The sequence below is a fragment of the Schistocerca nitens genome, chromosome 2 (genome assembly GCF_023898315.1).
Source record: "Schistocerca nitens isolate TAMUIC-IGC-003100 chromosome 2, iqSchNite1.1, whole genome shotgun sequence".
NCBI classification, from domain to species: Eukaryota; Metazoa; Arthropoda; class Insecta; order Orthoptera; family Acrididae; genus Schistocerca; species Schistocerca nitens.
Window position 1 is genome coordinate 145640470 of NC_064615.1, and position 23099 is coordinate 145663568.

The window sequence follows — 23099 nt, forward strand, 5'->3', positions numbered from 1 at the left end:
GGTAATGCTTACCCTTACAGAGTCCGTGTCTCTATGAACTGTCTGTGCGGTACTGAATTACTCCAGTGGCCGCAAGATCTCCAGATCTGTTCCTGGCAGAAAATTTGTGGGACCAGTGCCAGTGTACAAGCTGTCATGAACTTGTCACAACAGCTGTGGGTCAGCTTGTCCCAGAAGCGGCTAAACGCCTTTACGACTCCTTCTCCAACCAAACGAGTGCGTGCATCTAGAGAAAAGATGGTGCAACGTCATATTCATAAGTGCGCTTATAATGCCAAGTTCTTAGTGAATTTTTTGCTGATTTTGAAAGCAGAGAAATCACATACCCTAAGAACCCACGAAATTTCGTTTTAGTTCACGCAGCGTATTTGGCCTGGCCTGTTGCCTGTCTGTTCACAACATCCTTGATCTTGTGATAGCTGTGACGTAGGCTGAAGGTGTGGCAAGTACCAAAACGCTAAACGCACGTTATCTCTCTCTGTCTCTGTCTCTCTCTCTCACTCACTCACACACACACACACACACACACACACACACACACACAAGCACACAAAAAGCGTAATTTTGCATTCTGTTTGATGTAAAAACGGGTTTGACTATAAACAAAACGTTTATCTTGGATGTAAAAACAACGTTCATGTTTATGAATATTGGTATTTAAAGAATCATATTTGCAAGCGTCCAGGAATTAGATAAAACGTATGTCTTACAGTTATCGACATTATTGTAGACAGCAACCGTACAAGAATGTTTTGTACAGCGCAGTCAACCGGTCGCAACAAGATTGTACTTAAACGTTGTTTCAACACCAACTGCTTGTGTCTTCTTCAGAAAATCTAATAAATTTTTTGTTGTAATGCGTGAACAGATTTATGACCAAAACGCTCTCGTCATATAAAATACTTCGTAAGGAGACAATATTTAAACCATGTAGTTGTCAGTATAATTGTCGCTGCGTGGCGTAGCACATAATACGCCTGTAAGGGCTCTGGAGGTAACAGACACTGTTGAAGGCATCGGACTTAGAAGTAAAATCTGGTTCCAACCGATTCACTGTATTACGCAAACCATAAAACATGCGCAATATAAAGAACAATAGATCATCTATTGATTAGGGAAGCACCAAAGTTAGGGGAGCTTGCAGAGCACAGTGAGTGATCTAAGCATGCGTAAGTATCACAAGTCTATTACGAGCTTTCACACAAAGCGGACGTGAAATGCATAGGTTCAGATAATTGAGGGTACGCGGATTTGCATTAAACACCACTACTGGATTGGCAGCGGTCGTAGTTGTGATGAAATGAATACGGTATCAACATCAAACGTTTTATGTGTGAGCACGGTATGTAGTATAGCAGGTGGATGATGTTACTAACACCACCACACGAGGTTTGCAGCTCTCGTCATCACCATATAAATGGGAAAAAATACGTTTCCAATACAATTGTATGGGAACAAAGACGAATGAGTTTATTTGTGTTTTGAATACACTATCCAAGAGTGAAAATTGAAGTGCCCTTTTTACCTAAAATCACTGCACCTTTTTTATCATGCTACATCTTGTTGCAAAGAGCACATTGTTGCCTCATAAAAATGAGTTAATAAACTTAATTAATAGTTATAGCAAATGTCTATGTCTTTTCTTTTCCATCAGTCCTCTGATTGGCTCATGCGGTGCGCCACGAATTCTTCTCACAACTCCTTGACTGTCGCCGCCTCTATCATTTTTACCCTCTACAGGAATCTCTGTTACCATGCAAGTTATCCCCTGATACCTTAACAACATTCTATCACCTTGTCACTCGCTCGGATGTCCGTGTGCATTAGAGCGCCCGCTTTCGTGACAGGGAGGTGCGCCGATCCGGGTTCGAATCCGCACGGCGGAGTGACAACGAGAGTCGGTCTGTCAGCTAACCTGTATGTGGTTTTTAGGCGGTCTATCACACCCCACTAGGCGAATATCGGGCTGGTACGAACGTCCCACTTCAGATACACGCTACCCAAACATTTGGAAAAATTTCTCAAACTTACACATAGAATTCACTCTGGACGCAGACAGATGCACTCCGTCTTCAGGCCACAAGTGGCTCATCGGGACCATCTCACCGCCGTGTCATTCTCAGCTGAGGATGCGGATAGGAGGGGCGTGTGGGCAGCACACCGCTCTCCCGGTAGTTGTGATGGTTTTCTCTGACCGGAGCCGCTACTATTCGGTCGAGTAGCACCTCAATTGGCATCACGAGGATGAGTGCACCCCGAAAGATGGCAACAGCAAATGGCAGTCCGGATTGTCACCCATTCAAGTGCCGGTCACGCCCGACAGCGCTGAACTTCAGTGATCTGACGGGAACCGGTGTATCCACTGTGGCAAGGCCGTAGCCCACGCAGACAGATGGTGGTATACTAATTCCATTCTCGAGGCTGAATAGGAGACGGAAGACCTAACAAGTTTAGTCTGCGTATTCCCAGAACCAGGATTAGCAGCAGCTGCCTATTATTCTGTCTTTTGTAATTGTTTTCCACTTCGCTTTCCTCGCCGAATAAGCGAAAAAACTTTTCACGTCTTATCAGTCCACTTATTTTTCGGTACACTTCTATAGTAGTGAAACGTTCGCTCCGTCCATCGTTAAAGCTTGCAAAATGACGATCGTTGTCGCGGACGTAATCCACTCTCTTTTGTGTGACATGCCGCGTTCGACACCAATGAGGAGACCTGACGCTCTATACCTGGGTACGTTTATTGACATATCCGGAGTAATGGTCTACACTCATTCATTACCAAATCAATATAAATAAGAGTCTCCTGCATCTCTTTAACCAACGAGACAGTATTCAGCTTGATAACTCGAAAGCCAATAATAAAAATTCCTGTAGCTCTCTAACCACTTTCAGGAAAGAGCCTGAGTTATGATCACTGAACTGGAGGAATTCACAGCCAACAGCTTTCATATACTGGTTGTTAGCAAATGTAGTTGTTCATTATTCTACTAACAAACAGGAACACAGTTCGAAGTCATCAGGAAAAAGGGCACTCGAAACCATCACTTTACGATTTACAGGGATGCAGACACCCATTTAGAAGGACTGGGAAAAAATCTAAGACCTCTTCTGCAAGCCAAACACAAAACCACTTCCACCGGCCGCTGAAAACATGATGAGACGACTACAACTATGAAACAGGCAAGAATAACAACACGGCTAGGAAAATGTGTTACGGCATTACACCTCAATCTCTTTGGATCTATCCTTTTAAGGTTTCCTCATAGTCAGTGTTTTACTTCTATACAATGTTGTGTTCCAGACGCTCATTACCAGAAATCTGTTCCTTAAGTAAAGCCCGATGTTTTGTACCAGTGATCTTTTCTGGCCAGGAACGCTCCGATTGTCTGTGCAAGTCTACTTTCTATGTGCTTCTTGCTTCGTTCGTCATACGTGCTTCCAGGGTCCCATAATTCCTTCACTTATCTACTTCGCCCCAAGTTTGATGTTACGTTTATCGCTAATACCATTGCTGCCACTGTTCATTATTTTCGTCTTTCTGCCGTTTATTCTCAATCCATACTCTGTGTTCAGTTCTTTGTTCAGTCCACTCAACATGTCCCATAATTCTTTCTCACTTTCTTTGCAAGCAATGTCTTCATTTAATTTTATCGTTAATGTTCTTTCATCCTGAATTTTAATCCCACTCCTGAACATATGTTTTATTTCTGTCATTCCTTCTTCGATGTAGAGATTGAACAGCTGGGAAGAAATACGTCATCCCTGACGTAACTTCTCTTTAATCTGGACACTTTGTTCTTGATATCTTATTCTTACCGTTCCTTCTTGGTTCTTATACATACAGAATATCACTTGTCTTTCCCTGTGGCTTACACCTACCCGTATACAGATTTCGAATGCGTTTCTTAAGTCGACAGATCCTATAAAGGTGACTCGATAATTCTTAAGTTTTGCTTACATTATCAGGCAGAACATCAGAACTGTTGCTCTTGAGTTTTTACCTTTCTTAAGTCAGACCAATTGTCACCTAAGAGATCGATAATTTTCTTTTCCATTCATTTGCACAATATTTTTTTGAGGAATTTGGATGCATAAGCTAATAAGCCAGTCGATAACACTCGCACTAATCTACTATTGCTATTTTTGGAATTGCAGGGATGATAATTTTCACGAATGTCTGATGGTACGTCAGCAGTCTTATTGATTCAGTACAGTAACTTCAACAGCAGCTTGGTTGATATTCCCCTCAATTATTTTAGATATTCCGAATAACTGTTAACTACGCGTTCCACCTTATTTGATAGCAAGCCTTCCAATGATCTATGAAACTCAGACTGTAATACGGCATCAGCTATATCTCCCAAACTGACTCCCAGTTTTTCTTATTTCAGCAGACACTTCCTCCCTCTCATAGACGTCTTCAATGTATTCTTTCCACCTGCCGCCTGTCCTCTAACAGCCGAAGCCTCCCTTCACTCTTACGCTGACGCCCTTGCTTTTAAATTCACTCTAAGCTGTTTTGACTTTTCTGTTGGTTGAGTCACTGCTTCTGATAACATTACTACGCGGAAAATTTTGTTTAATTTCATAACCATTTAATGATTTCATTAGTACCCTATTGCTAGACATTCTTCTATGCTTTTAAATCTTTGCAATGTATCGTATGTGGTGACTTGTGACGTCATTGCTCAACTTCGGCGCGTTGTAACATGGGATATTCCAATGTGGTTACGATCTCGTGTATTGGTTTTATTCTTTCCTCTGTTGTGCCACTGTAATGACATTGTTTCTGATGAAGGTATTGCTTATAATGAGCTATAATTTCTTTTTCTTCTTTCTTTTCTGGTGTTTCCTTTTACTCCTTAATCGTGTCTTTGATGGTCTGATGTACTTTTTCGGTTTTGTTCTGAAATATGAAACGTTACTATGTTTTGCTTTATTTGTATTGCTACATGAATCTCCTTTTAACTCAGTATGCAAAAGATTCGGATAAATTCTAGTGTCCGATTCCACCCATTAGCTTCGACCAATGACGTCATACCTAAAACAAAGAAGATACAGAGAGGCGATGTTGAATGCAGAGAGGATTATTCGTATGGCAGAAGACGATACAACAGTGTAATAAACAATCCACAGTCACAGTTCACGAGATTAATTATATTGAACTAATTGTATCGGAAAGACGTTAACTTAACAGAAATACACATACGTGAAATAAATTATCAGAGGTCGCGTGAGTACGTGAAAGAACCTCAGACGACCTTTACAGTCCACTACAATATCACGTAACTTAAACTTGTAATATTGTGAAACATAACAGAAATTTAATGTAAGGGAATTACCGCGTGAAAGTGGAGACAAACCAAAAATCAACGTAACAATCGCAAAATGACGCAAACAGTGACATATAGGAAACGTAAAAGGACATTAACGGGAACTAAGAAGAACGCAACACAGAAATCCTGAAAGAAATGGCCCTACAGTAGTAACGAAAATTCGTGGAATAATAACAAGTCTGGGAAGTGGTTAGTGGAATTAAGCTACAGATCAGTTCTAGTCACCAATTCGAAGGTTCATTATTGTCAGCGTTCTTTCAGTAAGTGCATACAATTCTTTGATCTAGAATTCCTACTTTGTGTAGCCGTCTGTGCTACTACGAAAAATAATTAATCTTGGAATCGGTAACTAGAATTCACCTACATAGGTCAATTCTAGCTGTCGATTGCTAGGTCCGTTATTTATTGCGTGTTTGTAGTGATGCATAGAGCGACATCATACAGCTAAAACCTTAACGAACTATCAGTCCACACGTAATGAAAATGACGTAATAAAAGAACCTGTGATCGATAGCTGAGCGGTACCATATATGAAAATTTTAAAACAATGGATAGTGCACACTACTGAAAAAAAACGCAACAAATAAGAAACCATGTTTCGTTATCTTGAGCGTTTTTGCAATAGATGTGTACAACGGTTTGTTGCAGGATTTAAGATCGTTATTTTCAGCGTTTTCGCAGTGCGTGTGTCCAGTTCTTTCTTCGAGAATTCCTGTTTTTGGTATTGCCTTCTGTACTACTTCGAAAAATAACAAACTTTGGAATCGGTAAATAAATTTGAGCTATAGAAGTCATTCCTATTTGTGTACTACGGCGAAAAATAAGAAATCTTGCAATTCTAGTTGCACTCTTAGACTCCCATGTTAACCATACCCTCGGAAATCGCGACATATGTAGAAGAAATAGACCGGGGTACAACTCTGCGGCTTTGACCAATGACGTCATATTTTAGTCATAGATATTTATTTGTTTATTTTCGGGCCATAGATAATGAATCGATTATCTACTGCGGCGAAGCGTCTAATGGTAAATAGAAAGAAAGGAATGTATTATAAAGAGAAATATATTGTGTACGATTTTTGTCCCTGGCCATTTTTCTGTTGACCTATGTAGATAATCTTAAATATATAATACAAATTTTACGTTTGTCGCTTTTCTCGCCTTCGCTAGTACTGGTATCCTATTCTTCAGTTGACCCATATAGGTCAGCTGAGGTACGGGATTCAAATTTTATGTCTGTCGCTTGCTTTGACTACGCTAAGACTAGTATCCTAATACAGGATACCCATTTGACGTTTACCGCTTTTTTCGCCTTCGCTAGTACTAGTATCCTAGTCTTCATGTGACCTACACAGATTAACTGAAATACAGGATACAAATATTACATTTGTCGCTTTTTTCACCTTCGCTAGTACTAGTACCCAGTTCTTCATTTGACGTATGTAGAGTAACTGAAGTATAAGATCCAAATTTTACGTTTGACGCTTTTCTCGCCTTCCATAGTACTGGTATCCTACTCTTCAGTTGAATGTCAATTCAGGTACTCCATGGCATTGTAACGTACATCAATTTATTCTACGGGTTTATAATGTGAAAAAAGCGATATACGTCACATTACTTTCGAAATATGGATTTACGTGATACATGTCCATGATCTGTTTTCTTTGTACCTCAGTGGTTTGTTTCTCAAGATTCTTCTATGCTTTTAAATATTTGTAATGTGTCATCTGTGGTAACTTGTGTCGTCATTGCTCAACTTCGGCGGGTTGTAACCCTTCCAGTCGTATGAATTGATGTGTGAGAGCTATTTCGATAGTTGCAGGCGAAAAGTGACATTCAGAATGCCATCGGTTTCGTGGCCTGCCCTCAGTTTATGTTGTGTAATCGTGTTAGATAGAATCACACGAAAATGTTACACTGTGTGGATACCGTGAGCTTCTTGGAATACTATTAAAAGCAGTAACAACGAATATGGGTAATGACTATGATTGTCGTTGTGAGAACTGAACTGTTTGCACTTAACTGAGATGAACAAGCTAATATACTTTAAAATACTGATTTCGTTAGCCGCTTAACAAATTGCTGCGTGCGTAATCTTTAACTGTCGCCATGGAAAGAGACAAACTGCTATTAACCTGTGGCACTGTTTTCTCCAGAATTGTGAATTTCCTATAGTGACTGCTAAACATGTTCGGATTGTAATATCGTGGTCTGCGGGTAGAACTGAATACTGTAGTGTTTTCAAACTGTATACGGGACGTTAGAACGTGTGTAGGCAACAGTGTAATCGTACACATACGAACGTGGAGCTATACACCAACAACTAAGTTCTGCCGGACATAAGGAATGCAATGAAGAATGGAATAACCACCTGCAGAAACACATTTCAAGAAAGAGGACGTATCTGCTGCCATTTCACAACCGATTGGCCTGCTTTAATTACACCACCAGGACCGATGAGCCACCGTTGACATCACAACGTATGGTCATCAAAAAGATAAGACCACAAACTTTTCAAACACTTCCACATGTAGTTTCTTTTTGTTTTGTAATGAACTTAAATAAATGTAGCTTTTCTAACGCGTATTTGCAGTCGGTATTGGCGTTGTTAATTTCATCACAGACAGTAGTCATAACAATTTTCTACTTCTATCGTTTTATATATTTTATTTCATTTGTTATTGAGAGTGATTTATGTTTTCTTTTGGAAGGACGTGTTTTTATGAATGTGAACATTGTTTTTATCAGATGAATTTACGTGTTTTGTTGTGATATGTACCACCCCCTGTAAGTTGTGGTGTCAGACATTAAAATCTTGAGTGCCGACCAATCGCAGTTAGGCAGCACGTCTGCTATTACTGCAAGGCGCGCTATAGGTTGAAATTTTAAATCTAATAGTTGGCAACTGCGTAAAGTATGTTTACATTCAATGAGTAGTCATATTACTACATACTCGTGAAAATTGCGAGTTTATTCGGCTCTTACTGTTATAAATAAACAAAATTATGGCCACTCCTTTAATTATTTACGAGTTTTTTTACGGGAGTTTTCGTGTTTTATGCTCTTTTGATGTTTGTTGACAAACTATATCGTGGTTGCTGGCTTAAAGTAAAACGGGTTCTTTTCAGTTTAAATAATCGAAATTCACTGCCAAAGTTGCAGAGAGTGGGTCTGTGAAAACCGTTTTCTTCAATCACGACTCAGTTCGTGACACGACGAGGTAACACAGCATGTTTCGGTTTAATTTCATTACACTACCGAGTCATTTTCTTCACAAGCTCTGGTCCATCTTAGTTGACAAATGTTAGTACTGAAGTCTTGGTAAATGCAGTAAGTGATAAAGGCTTGCGCTGTTTCATGTAATCGTAAGTAATTAGAGTAAGGAAATATAAGCTGACAACTGGTAACTACATCCAAGTCAGCCTATCTAAATTGTTGAAAATAGGTAAACCATGAGTTCAAAGAATTGTAATTTTTGCGAGACTACTAGTCGAATTTTGAAGAGTCAAACGCACTTGAGTTCTTCTGTATTGCAAATATTCTACTAGCAGCAGAAATTATTGTAGTTCCTGGGATGAGAAGTTCCGCCTTATGCAAGACACCTTTTTTCTTTTGTTTGTTGGGTGAAACAAAAGAAAAAAGGTGTCTTGCATAAGGCGGAGCTTATCATCCCATTTTCTTAGCAAGTACGGAGACAACAAGAAGAACAGCACCTCAAGATGATTATTGTAGTTCCTTTTGAAATATCGAACTTTGTTTAAACTAGTAGCTCGGTAACCGATATAACTATTGAAATAGATTATGCGTCATTTAGTGAGATGTATTGACTGGGAGATGCCGAGGGGCAGGTTCAGCTGCATAATTGGGAAGGCTTTTCTTATCCTTCGCGCACACTGACACCTTTCATTCGCGATGTGAGAGATTTGGGTGTTAAATGTATCTGACAGGGTTAGATGACTTTAATGAGTATGTGTGTTGTGTGTGTTTGTGTGTGTGTGTGTGTGTGTGTGTGTTATCTTCGCGTTATAAGGGGGGCTCTGAAATTAACGGCCCTAACCGATGTACGGATCGCTATCCTTAGTGTCACGTGGTGTAAGCCCATGAGACACTGGAGAGAAGTCCGTCCCCGCTACCTTAGTGGTCAGCGCGACAGACTGAGAATCGTAAGGGTTCGGGTTCGATTCCCGGCTGGGTCGGAGATATTTCTCCGCTCTGGGACTGGGTGTTGTGTTGTCCTAATCATCATCATTTCATCCCCATCGACGCGCAAGTCACCGAAGTGGCGTCAAATCGAAAGACTTGCACCCGGCGAACGCTCTACCCGACGGGAGGCCCTCGTCACACGCTTTTTTTTTTTTAACAGCAGAGAAGATTCGAATTTAATTCAGGACTGGCGAACAGGCACTTCACACCGCGGCTCCCTTTCGTCTTTACCCGAAAGGCAAAGAGAATCGCCAACAGTGGGTGAGATACCCAGATAGCCACTAAAGTACCGGCAACGCCTGGCGTTACACAGCTTCGGTGGTCTGACAAGAAACTATCCAACGAGGCAAGCCTGTGGGCTCCCATTTGGGTCAAACAGAATTACGACATCTTAACCAGCTCGGGGACTATCTGAGCGGAAGATATTAGCTTCATCACCCTGTATAACACTAGCAGCAAAAATTAATTTTCTACCTGAACGTATCGTACAGGTGAACGCGACCTGCCGCCTCACGCTGGAGACGGAAGACAAGTGGGGCCAGATCTGGGACAACGGGTCCGGGAACGGCTTGATGGGCGCCGTGGTGCGCGATCTGGTGGACGCGAGCTACTCGTCGCTGGGCTACTGGTACTACGAGCATATCTGGCTGGACTACTCGCGCTCCTACTACCGCACCGGCATCACGTGTCTGGCTCCCAGGCCGCGCCCCCTACCCGGCTGGCAGGTGCCGCTGCTGCCCTTCTCGGCGTACCTGTGGGCCGCCGTCGGGGTCTCCGTGCTCGTTGCCACTGCCGCCCTCTTCATCGCCAAGACCAGCTCCACCAAGCTGCTCGGTACGTACTGAAGACCCATATTATCGCCCTCTGTTTTGCTGTGTACTCTGAAAACATTGTTACCACCTCCCTGTTACTGTGCTGGTCCACCTGAGACGCCCTGCCTAATCCGCAGGACAGAACAGGCAGTTTAAGTTGTGGAAAGGGGCCAAAATAAGCGGCTGTCAGTTACACTCGAACATACAACCTTTTATTTTATCAAACATTATATGTGACAAGAAAAATAAAAAATAACATAGATTTAGTTATGAAACTTAATTAGCGGCTGCATGCGCCGTACAATCCCATGCCTTAAGGGCAAGACCACTTTACTTTAAAAACGACTAAAAGCCAATAACTTAAAGCTCAACCAAAATCAGAAATGTAAAAGACAAAGCCTTATCTTAGAATACTTCCTTAATTAGGCTGAAGGCCCAAAGAATCTAACACTTTAAGAGCAAAACAACTTAAATTCTAAATCGGCTGAAGGCCCAACACTTAATACTCAATAACATTCATTTTAAAAATTCCAAAGGCTTTACGTAAACAGTTCTTAAAGTAGGCTGAAGGCCCAAACCATCTGACGCCTTAAGGGCAAAACAACCTTAATCTAAAAATCGGCTAGAAGCCATACAAGTAAAAACAACAAGTACAAACAAGAAAAGGCAGTACACTCACGGGCGCTCAGAAGTTTCGAGGGTCGGCCTGCAATTCAAACACTAACACTCGCTTTGGTGAGACAGGCAGTCGGCCCAACCTTTTTCGATGTGACGACAACCCATCCGCCAGACAGGCAACGGACCCATCGACAAGATAACCTCCGCTTGACCTGAGAGCTTCTGTAAAGTTTGGAAGGTACGAGACGAGGTACTGGCAGAAGTAAAGCTGTGAGGACGGGGCGTGAGTCGTGCTTGGGTAGCTCAGTTGGTAGAGCACTTGCCCACGAAAAGCAAAGGTCCCGAGTTCGAGTCTCGGTCCGGCACACAGTTTTAATCTGCCAGAAAGTTTCATATCAGCTCACACTCCGCCGCAGAGTGAAAATCTCATTCTGATAACGTAGAACATATTGGCGCCCACAACCAATTATACATTGAGCTGTCAAACACCGTGCTGGACAGCGACAACACGATGAGGAAAATACACTGCTTGAATTTACGTCAACGACCATGGCAGGTAACCGGAACGTTAACGGCCACAAGGGTGAAGATTGCGCTGGTGCACTTCAACTCAAACAACCAAATTCAGCTTAACTCCACCGGAGGGTGGCTGAAATTTGCCAACTTGAAAACACACATAGTTGCTCGCGGGAATATCCCAACAGCCGGCAACGAACTCCAAACAACACAATGTGAAGAGTCGTGACTTGCTGGCGGATTAAGTCAAAACTCACTCTCATGTCCAGGATCGGTGAGCCAAGAAACTTGTAGCAATGGAAACAGCACCACACTCTGACACCGCATAGAGGTCGCCAGCGGCCCGGCCAAACCACAAGCCGTGGAGATTTCCTCACTGCTCCACGCCAACCGACCAACTGCCCGCACGCAGCCCAGACGGAAACTATAAGCGCCAGGCCAAAGATAATCCTAGGTGCGAATATCGGTACACATCCCTGCTGCCACCGGCGGAAAGAGAGGATAGCATAATCGCTATAACCGCGGGAGACTAAACACAGAATAGCAACCAAGGTTTAACCCAACGCATGGCATGAGCCAGCCACGGCTCACCACCTTAGAACGCAATGAAGCAGCAATCCTTCATGACATGGACTCGATTAACTCACTGGTAGAGTTATGGAGTTAACAGGTGACATATGTATACTCGACAAGTTGCGAATTACGGGCATGCAGTTGGTGGGACCAGAGTTGATGTCCGATAGCAATCTAGATGTTTTACGTCAGGTAGAGATACAGTGATTTTGGTGACTAAGGCATCAACGTGAGTGACATAGACAGTTGCTGTGATGGAAAATTCCATCGCCGCTGGCGATAAAATCAATCGTCAGTGGATGCAGGTGATTCACCATAATGTTCAGAATCGAAAGCTGTTACGGTGCCTTAGATAACCACCACAGTGCCCAAGGAAGCAGGTGAATGTCGTGCGCAGCATAATTCTCCCTCACCAGCAGCCGTCCTTCAGGTGGGTCACGTTTTGCGAGCCCGATCGTCTGCATGACTTATCCGAACGCCTTTACAGACCTGACGTAGCAGTAAAAGTGAGTCATCCGACTTGGCGACGCGTTTCCATCGATGCGCGGTCCAATTTTGATGCTCTCGTGCCCACTGCAGTCGTTATTAACTATGTCAGTGTGTCAAAATAAGAATACGTAAGGTGTCGCCTTTTGAGGAGCCCCAAGGTCAGTAATACGCACTACATGTCATGTTCCGAAACACTAGTGACCACAACAGTATTGTACTGTTTATGAGATGTAGTACCATGTAGTACCAAGACTTACGGGGTACCACTGCCCTTTGAATTTCAACATAAGTACAATTATGGTTCATTTGAATGAAAGAGCGAGGACTGAGGTCGGTAGCGCTGGCATCTAAGTAGGATCAGCTCCACTGGAATAACAGCTGTCTCATCCTCTAATAAAGTCGTTATTTGACAGAAGATGAGTTAACTGAGAAGAGAAATATAAAAACAAAGCCGCCAGTACAGAATATAGACCAATAAAAAAGAGATTTACATTAAGTTAAATTAGGATAATCGAATTTGATTAGAGGAAAAATGTAAAGCTGTAAAAGCATACCTCACACCGGGAAAGGCAGAATCCGCATATTGAAGACAATCTCAATGAGAGGGAAGAGGAAGTCGAAGGAGATGAGATGGCTAATGTAATACTGTGACACGAATTTGACAGAGCACTGAAAGGGAATGTCAGAGAGTTTTAGCCTATTCCATTGTTACTAGCTATTAACATGGAAAAAGAAGTAAAAGAAACCAAGGATAAATTGGGAAAACGATTCAAATTCAAGAAATAGAATTAAACACTTCAAGATAGGATGATGAGGCTAGAATTCTGCCTGAGACACCAAAGGTGCTGGAAGACTGGTATGAGGAATGACGTTCTAGGATGAACTATTACGGAAGTGAAAATAGGCCAATTAAGTCTGAAAATGCCACGTTAAAAGTAGTAGACTTGTTTTTCATTTTGGCAGTACAATGTAAGGATCGGTCAAAAAGTTCCAGTCTGAGGGTGTTGCTGCACCATATGTACAACGTAGCACGACTCCGATGCGGATGTATAAGCATCGACATGTAGGCAAGGCATTAGTGTGGCATTCGAGTCTTTCCAAAGTGAGTGAGGTAAGTGCAGTAACGTGAACAATGGCGACATTATTAACAAATGCGTTCAAACACGTCCAACGTGCTGGTATCCTTTCCGTCGTTGCCGAAGGACAAACATCGGTAGACATCTGTCAGAGAACGAAGAACCTTTATTGGTCAGCATGTCTGTTAAATACCACAGTTGTGGAATGGCGCTCCATCACGTGCTGCTGCTTCCTGACAACTCACGTCCCCATACAGCAAATTTCTTAATTCAGAAGTTACGCCAACTCAGTCGAGGGACACTCGAGCACACACCCTGTAGTCCTGATCTCTCCCTATGAAGTTATAACGTCTTTGGTCCCTATGAAAAGGCTATGACGAGGTACGTTGTTTTAACGAGGTTTTCAGCCTAGTGCGTCGACGCGATGATTGCCTCCATGCTCACGGCGATATCGCCTGAATGGCGACCGATTCTGGACCATGCGGCCTTCGAACGCAAACGTCTTGGCCGTCACTTGTAACTAACAAGGTTGGAATCACAAGGGGTATAAAATGCAAGCTGGCAATATCAGTAATGGAGTTCCTGAACGAGAAACATTTGTTCACCACGTTTCCGATGCCCGATTTGCACCTTGTCGTGTCGCGGCTTGTACGACGCTGTTTCGCCGCTACCGCCATGTAGCAACACTATCCAGCAGATACTACAGCTCTGCCGGCTGGAGTGGCCGAGCGGTTCTAGGCGCTACAGTCTGGAGCCGCGCGACCGCTACGGTGGCAGGTTTGAATCCTGCCTCGGGCATGGATATGTGTGATGTCCTTAGGTTAGTTAGGTTTAAGTAGTTCTAAGTTCTAGGGGACTGAAGACCTCAGAAGTGAAGTCCCATAGTGCTCAGAGCCATTTTGAACTACAGCTCTGACTGTTATGCGTGTATTGCTGTCTCTGTTGATCACATCACAGAAAAGTAATTTGTCTCCGTTATGTCAAATGTTCATATCAGAATTCCACTTAAAATTACTTTTGTTAGTAACGAGAAAACAACTGACATTCTGTTCACACAGGCTGTCACGTGACACACCTGACAAATGGTAACTGTTTGGGCTGAATTCGTCTACGCAGAGTTACGAATTTGTCAGTACCGTCAGAAACGCCTGGTGAGACACCCATTGTAGTCACGTTCATGGATCGTGACAGACTGCCAAAGTAATCAGCAGCAGAGGTCGCAATATGGGAATTCGACTGTTTTCTGAAAACCCTTTTAAATAGTTAATTATGTCATTTTACGCTCACAAATCTTTTTTTCTCCTGAATTTCAGTATTCCTTTATAAAAATGGAAATGAAATGAAAATACTTTGAAAGCCCGCTAGAACGCATCATTCGAGTCATGTGATGCCTGTGACATCACTGTCTAGCCCGCAGCACCCACTGTCATAAAGCCAGTTCACAGTGATATCTTGTTTTGGAATTTACGTTTCGCAAAATGGGTCACAAACGGTGTATAATACCATACTGTACAAATACATCTATTAAAGTTGCTAAAAAATTGTTTCCGAGTGTTCTAAAGAATGAGAAGATAGGTAAAATATGGTTGAACTGCACCGGCCAAATGCCACCACGTCGATGCACAATGCCCCTTACTCAACTAAAAAACCCTTGCACTCTGAATTGAACGTTAATTTACCTGTGAGATATGATTTCCCACTGTTACAAGGATGGATAGCGTCATCCAGCGACATTAAACTCTTAATGAAAATTGTCGTTATACCCAGTGTTGTGTACCTCATTCGGTAGCTCAGATACATGCCGCCACGGTAGCTCAGCGTGTTCGGTCAGACGGCTGGTTGATAACTGAAAAAAAGGGGCAGACTGAATAAAAGAATGAACGATGGACTTAAACAGCTGTCAAGAGACGTCCGTCTGGACCAAAAGCAACTAGCAAAATGGAACCAAAGAAAAATTGGTAGACTATCAGACTTTATAACATGATCATCTAATTTTATAAGATGATATCGACTGATTCGAATTCAGCCAAAACAATATTTTAACTTATTTGTAAAACGACTCGACACTCCTGTCATGAGAAAACCAAATCAAAATTACAAAACTTCACCATCACAAAGAGGATATTTTATGTTTTCCTTGCCGTTTACATGCGCTTACATTTGCAATCGCTGTCCACACGCGTTACCTACGGAAAGATTTTTCTAGTTAATACACGCCTGGAAATGGAAAAAAAACACATTGATACCGGTGTGTCAGACCCACCATACTTGCTCCGGACACTGCGAGAGGGCTGTACAAGCAATGATCACACGCACGGCACAGCGGACACACCAGGAACCGCGGTGTTGGCCGTCGAATGGCGCTAGCTGCGCAGCATTTGTGCACCGCCGCCGTCAGTGTCAGCCAGTTTGCCGTGGCATACGGAGCTCCATCGCAGTCTTTAACACTGGTAGCATGCCGCGACAGCGTGGACGTGAACCGTATGTGCAGTTGACGGACTTTGAGCGAGGGCGTATAGTGGGCATGCGGGAGGCCGGGTGGACGTACCGCCGAATTGCTCAACACGTGGGGCGTGAGGTCTCCATAGTACATCGATGTTGTCGCCAGTGGTCGGCGGAAGGTGCACGTGCCCGTCGACCTGGGACCGGACCGCAGCGACGCACGTATGCACGCCAAGACCGTAGGATCCTACGCAGTGCCGTAGGGGACCGCACCGCCACTTCCCAGCAAATTAGGGACACTGTTGCTCCTGGGGTATCGTCGAGGACCATTCGCAACCGTCTCCATGAAGCTGGGCTACGGTCCCGCACACCGTTAGGCCGTCTTCCGCTCACGCCCCAACATCGTGCAGCCCGCCTCCAGTGGTGTCGCGACAGGCGTGAATGGAGGGACGAATGGAGACGTGTCGTCTTCAGCGATGAGAGTCGCTTCTGCCTTGGTGCCAATGATGGTCGTATGCGTGTTTGGCGCCGTGTAGGTGAGCGCCACAATCAGGACTGCATACGACCGAGGCACACAGGGCCAACACCTGGCATCATGGTGTGGGGAGCGATCTCCTACACTGGCCGTACACCACTGGTGATCGTCGAGGGGACACTGAATAGTGCACGGTACATCCAAACCGTCATCGAACCCATCGTTCTACCATTCCTAGACCGGCAAGGGAACTTGCTGTTCCAACAGGACAATGCACGTCCGCATGTATCCCGTGCCACCCAACGTGCTCTAGAAGGTGTAAGTCAACTACCCTGGCCAGCAAGATCTCCGGATCTGTCCCCCATTGAGCATGTTTGGGACTGGATGAAGCGTCGTCTCACGCGGTCTACACGTCCGGCACAAACGCTGGTCCAACTGAGGCGCCAGGTGGAAATGGCATGGCAAGCCGTTCCACAGGACTACATCCAGCATCTCTACGATCGTCTCCATGGGAGAATAGCAGCCTGCATTGCTGCGAAAGGTGGATATACACTGTACTAGTGCCGACATTGTGCATGCTCTGTTGCCTGTGTCTATGTGCCTGTGGTTCTGTCAGTGTGATCATGTGATGTATCTGACCCCAGGAATGTGTCAATAAAGTTTCCCCTTCCTGGGACAATGAATTCACGGTGTTCTTATTTCAATTTCCAGGAGTGTATGATCATACACGTTTTACTTTATTAGGAACAATAGCTTTTTATCTTCGTACATTCCAGCTAAGATCGTTATTGTTCAAATTTTTGAAGTTTTATCATCTGATATAAAGATAAAGTAAGTCTGCTTCAGACACTGACTTTAGTTTGCACTCACAAACATTAAAGTCCTTACTTTTGTGTTACCTCTATGTTGTACATGCTTTAAATCTCTTCCGATACAAAACTACATACTCCTACATCTGGTTGTACTGTGGGCGTATGGCGATATGTGCACTAGTAGCAATGCTTTTCAAAAATTGAATTGTTTGCACGCAAAGTAAATGCATTTATTCTCAATTGTCCATTTCTCAGACTATGATTAAACTGAAGCTATACATAATGCATCCCACCAACAAAACAGCGGATCCAATAAGTTCTTGCTAACGCTATTTTCGTATTTTGTGATGAACTTTTTCAAGTATATGACCCTTATAGGATTTGAACCTGTATCCTCCCCATCCCCAGGCGCAAACGCTGTCCGTTGCGCCACAGAGCGCATTCCCATTGCACTGCCTCTGCTGAGTATCTTGTGTAGAGGAAATCAGCACTAATATTTGCCAAGAATGACTTTACTGTGCATTGGGTCGTCATTCATAACCGAAAGTCGATAGTCTAGATACAAGATACGGACCCATAAGCAAAAGATTTGCTGTTCCTTAATTTTGAGCGAGTTTAATGATGTTGCAGGAAGCAGGGAAACAATGTCGGTCCTTGCACATATCGCCGCTATAAATGAGTGGACCATAAACGCATCGACATTCAGGAGGTTGCCACTATCAGCGGTTACAAAATTCCTTTCTATTGTTGCTTAAAAATTGTAAACTCTTTTTCTATCACCAAGTAGCTGAAGTGTTTCCAGAAGTATGTAAAACTTAGTATCTTACTACTAGAATGTGACGTTACCAGAAATTCAATTGTACAAAAATTACAGATATTTTGTGAGAATATTCACCGGTAAATTCTATCTGAATGTGAGAATAACAACAATCCGCACCATATTTTTAACATAGAAAAATAGCCTATTCCAAGGGTGGCGGCGTATGGATAACTTTTGACCCCGTATTTTCGATCCTGTGTAACTTCACTGTCGGACACGAGTCCCTGTTCTTAAATTCTTCCTCGTGTAAGACTTAACAGCACTTCGAAGTTAGTCGGTACCATTCTGAAACATCTTTAAGAACAGCAATAATCTGTGGAATATAATTACTGGGCTCCTAAATACCTACTGCCTGCAGGTGAGGAAAATGACACAGTGTTGGCCGGCGGGCGATACTCCACAGTGGAGGACTGCTTCTTCCGTTCTTTGGGCCTGCTGGTGCTGCAGACGCCGGACGTGGAGCGGCGCCACACACGTGTCGTGGGCCCCACGCGCCACGTGCTGTCCTGGCTGCTGATCGCCTACCTGCTCGTCACCGCCAGCTACGGCAGCGGACTCTCCTCTGTGCTCACTATTCCCAGGTACAAAGTAGACTGCATCCATCAACTGAATTATTTCTGTGAAGCATCAGTAGCTTTTCATTGCTGTTTTGCAGCTATTGTAAGAGACAGTCAAACGAATACTAGACAGGAAAAAGGTACATAAACTGTTTATTATTTCTAAATTAATCTCCATAGCTCTTAATACACTTATCCCACTGTGAAAAAAAACTATCAATGCCTTCTTGGTATGTTTTGACAGTTAAAATACAGTACTCTATATTTATAGTTTGTCACATAAATGTAAAATTTGCAACGTATCTTAAGTACTTTAGACAGGTGTAATGTAGTAAGATCGTTGCCCGTTTGCAGCAGGTTCCCTTTTTCATTCAGCTGTGAGTTCATAGTGTATCTAATTAGATTGTCCTACACAAGAACAGAATAATATATGTATGTATTAATTAAAAGTTATTCAATTAAATATGTGTAGTGGACTGACAAGGCAGCCAGTCCACAGAGACAGGTAGCCGAAAGGGCACACGTACACACACGCCGACTGGCGCGAAGTCTGGAACAGGATTCGTAATGAATGTGATAAAGAAAAGAACGTAGCTACTAGAACACATAACTTTTATATCGTCCTTTGGTATACAGCATTCTTGATGATACAAGTGAGACTATCTTGATATACATGCAATGGTACAAATGGCGCCTTGCTAGGTCGTAGCCATTAACTTAGCTGAAGGCTATTCTAACTGTCTCTCGGCAAATGAGAGAAAGGCTTCGTCAGTGTAGTCGCTAGCAACGTCGTCGTACAACTGGGGCGAGTCCTAGTCAGTCTCTCTAGACCTGCCGTGTGGTGGCGCTCGGTCTACGATCACACAGTGGCGACACGCGGGTCCGACATGTACTAATGGACCGCGGCCGATTTAAGCTACCACCTAGCAAGTGTGGAGTCTAGCGGTGACACCACATTCCTCCCCCGCAAATCGGCGAACGGTCGTGTTATAAGGCTTCCGCCCGCCGTGGGGAGGACCCCATGTTGACGTATGCGATGAGGTGGGGAGCCTAACAACAGGCGAGGCTGTGCCACCCGCACCTGGCCATTCGGTCCGAGGGGAGCTAGGAAACGCCTGAAAACCTAGTCCAGGGTGCACGCCAACAAGCGGTGTATGCGTCCGTAATGAGACAGAAGGGGCCGAAGTGTCGACCTCCATTGCGTCGGGGTATCCGACGCGCGAAGACGCCATGTGGTCCGGAGCGGGCAAGAGTTCCATGGCGGAGGACAGCTGGTCACGGGAAGCGATCGGCGGCGCGTGACCCAGGGAGGCGCTTGGCGGCTGCAGCGAAGCGTCCACCGCGGGCGGCGGCGGCGGCGGCGGCAGCGGCGCGTCGCCATGGGGCAAAATGGAAGGCATCGTCGGTAACACCTGGGGATGAGGCGAGCCAGTAGATGGGTCCCCAGGGCGCTGACCGGTCGGCACCGTCGCTGAAAGCAGACGGGGAGCAGCAGAACCCAGGCGACGACAGAGGCGCAGCTGATTGAGATGCCAACGCACCTCACCAGAGGCCCCCAAAACCAAATACATCGCGCGGCCGAGGCAGCGAAGAATGCGCCCTGCGAGCCAACGCCGTGAACCTCGATAGTTGCGATAGAAGACAACGTCGCCAGGAGCAAAAGCAGGAGTCTGCCGCTGCACAGGAACCTGATGCGGCGGATGCAGCAAAGACATCAAGGTTCGATGAGGACGACCATGGAGCAACTCAGCCGGCGAGCGACCATCTCGGGGCTGAGAGCGATACGAACACAAAAAGAGCAACAACGCGTCCTCCCGAGAATGCGACTCTTTCAACTTCAACATCTGTGACTTGAAAGTCCGGACCAATCGTTCAGCGGCACCGTTTGACTGTGGCGAAAACGGCGCGGATGTCAGATGTTGAATACCATTGGCCTTGCAGAATGACTGAAATTCTGCGGACATGAATTGTGGGCCATTGTCGGAAACAATAGTCTGTGGAAGACCTTCAATGCAAAAGATAGCAGATAACGCTTGTATGGTGGCAGATGACGTCGTGGAAGACAGTCGGACAACAAAAGGAAAATTACTGAAAGAATCGACCACAACCAACCATCGAGTATTCCAGAATGGACCGGCAAAATCTATGTGCAAGCGTTGCCAAGGGGAAGTGGCGGTCGGCCATGCAAAGAATTTCCGCGGTGGCGCGGAGTGTTGTGCGGCACACGCCATGCAAGAAGACCACATATTCGTAATCGCAGCATCGATTCCAAACCAAGTACAGTGCTGACGAGCAAGTTGTTTCGTGCGCACTATACCCCAATGTCCTTGGTGAAGAAGGCGTAAGGCAGAGGACTGTAACGAACGTGGGACCACTACTCTGGACTGATCATTATCAGAACGCAACAACAAAACACCACGTCGTACAAAAAGTCTCTCCTGGTGAGCAAAAAATCGGCGAACCAACGGATCCTCGATCCGTGACTTCGACAAGGGCCATTGCGTAGCAACAAAACGCAAAACAGTAGCAAGGACAGGGTCAGCAGCTGTGGCTGTAGCTACACGACGAAAATCAATCGGAAACGAGTCGACCATGGCATCGGTTTCCGAGTCAATGAACATGCAAGCAAGTTCAGAAGAATCGAATGCTTTATCCTCAGCAACAGGCAAACGGGACAACGCATCAGCGTTGCCGTGCTTAGCAGTGGACCGATACAAGATATCGTAGCGGTTGGCGACCTCATAACGCAATGCGTGGGGAACATTGCGCGCCCTGAAAAATTTTGGTCACGCGTTTACTTTCAGTTCCAAATGTGCTTCATAGTTCTTAGCGCAACCAAGGCCCTGTGAAAAATTGACTGCAGATTCCTCACATTGACTAGAAACACTGGCTGAAGGCACAGTCTGGTTCACTGATAGGATCTGATTTACTATAGACATGTTAAACAAATGAAACAAATCTAAATCAAACAAGTTCACTGCAGTAGAAGAACGAAGGACGTAAAATGACACAAGTTTTGTTTGTCCCTTGTATGGGGCAAGAAGAGTGCACTGTCCTAATACAGGGAGAGCTTGTCCGGAATAACTATTTAACTTAACATTTGCGGCACGCAATGGAGGTGCGCCCAGTTGTTTGTACGTGGCGTGATTGAGCAATAAAACTGCAGCTCCGGTATCGAGCTGGAACGGTATCACTTGTCCGGCAAAGTCCAAATCTACAAAAAGTTTATTGTCCTGCTGACGACAAAAGCGACTGTTTTGTGCAACGTGAACAGACACTGGAACAGAATCACGCGCGACGTGATGGGACTTCCGTCGACGTCGACGCACACTTTTTGCGGGACGAACACAGTCACTGTTAGATAAAGTGGCACTGGACGGGGTGGAATTAACTACATGAATGTCCATGGGCGAAGGTTCACGAGCCTGATTGTCCTTGGTCCTATTCCGGCGCGAAGCAAAGGGCCTGCAATGGTTGTGATTGTCTGAGTTGAGCTTTTTCTGGCAAACACTTTGAACATGTCCTTTCTTAAAACAGTAAAAGCAAATAGCTTGGCGTGACAGGCAATTCTCACGCGAATGTCTAGTTGCACACCGCGGGCATGATTTCACTGCATTTGCTTGCTTGCGCGGGACACGTGGCTGCGCGGACGAGCGCGAGGGCAGGTTAGCGTTCCGTGCAGCGGGCCCGGCGGGCCGGTTAATGTGACACACGGCCGGCGAAGTTGCAAATGATTCCTGAGCTAAGTCAAGTGTGTCTTGCCTATCCAATATGTCTATCACTTGTTGAAGGGAGGGACTGACGAGTTTCAAAATCTGTTCCCGTATGCGAACATCAGAAACGTTCTGTGCTATTGCATCACGCACCATAGTATCTGAATAAGGGAGTCCACAGTCACATTCAAATGCACAATCCCTAGTAAGTCCTTGCAAAGTTGCAACCCACTCCCTATTAGTCTGACCGGCCGTACGTTTTGTACGAAAGAACGTATACCTTTGTGCAACGACATTGACTGTTTCCTTGAAATAGGCATCTAAAGCAGACAAAATTTCTTCGTATGACAGAGTTGCTACGTCGCGTCGGGGAAACAATTTCACTATCACACAGTAGGTGGACACACCTACACACGAAAGCAAATACGGCTGCCGCTCATTACCTTGAATTCTGTAGGCGGCGAGATGAAATCCAAATTGTCGTGACCATTCCGTCCAAGATTCAATGGCTGCATCAAAGCCACGAAACGGGGGTGCAACTGCATGTTGTGGCTGCGGTAGCGGTGAAGCGGCGGCGGCCGCATCGGTTTGCAGTGCACGTTGACCCTGGACGAGCTGTCCAAGGGCATCCAACAAGGCCTGCGTCTGCTGATTCTG

The 23099-nt window shown here is 44.7% G+C and overlaps 1 protein-coding gene across 1 annotated transcript in view; it reads left to right on the top strand.

Annotated features, from left to right (window-relative positions):
• LOC126234879 (uncharacterized) overlaps positions 1–23099 on the top strand; it is a 93723-nt gene that overhangs the window by 9938 nt on the left and 60686 nt on the right. The window contains exons 3-4 of the mRNA XM_049943619.1: positions 10031–10373; positions 18531–18753. Coding sequence (XP_049799576.1) covers positions 10031–10373; positions 18531–18753 — 566 coding nt within the window. The remainder of the gene's footprint in view (positions 1–10030; positions 10374–18530; positions 18754–23099) is intronic.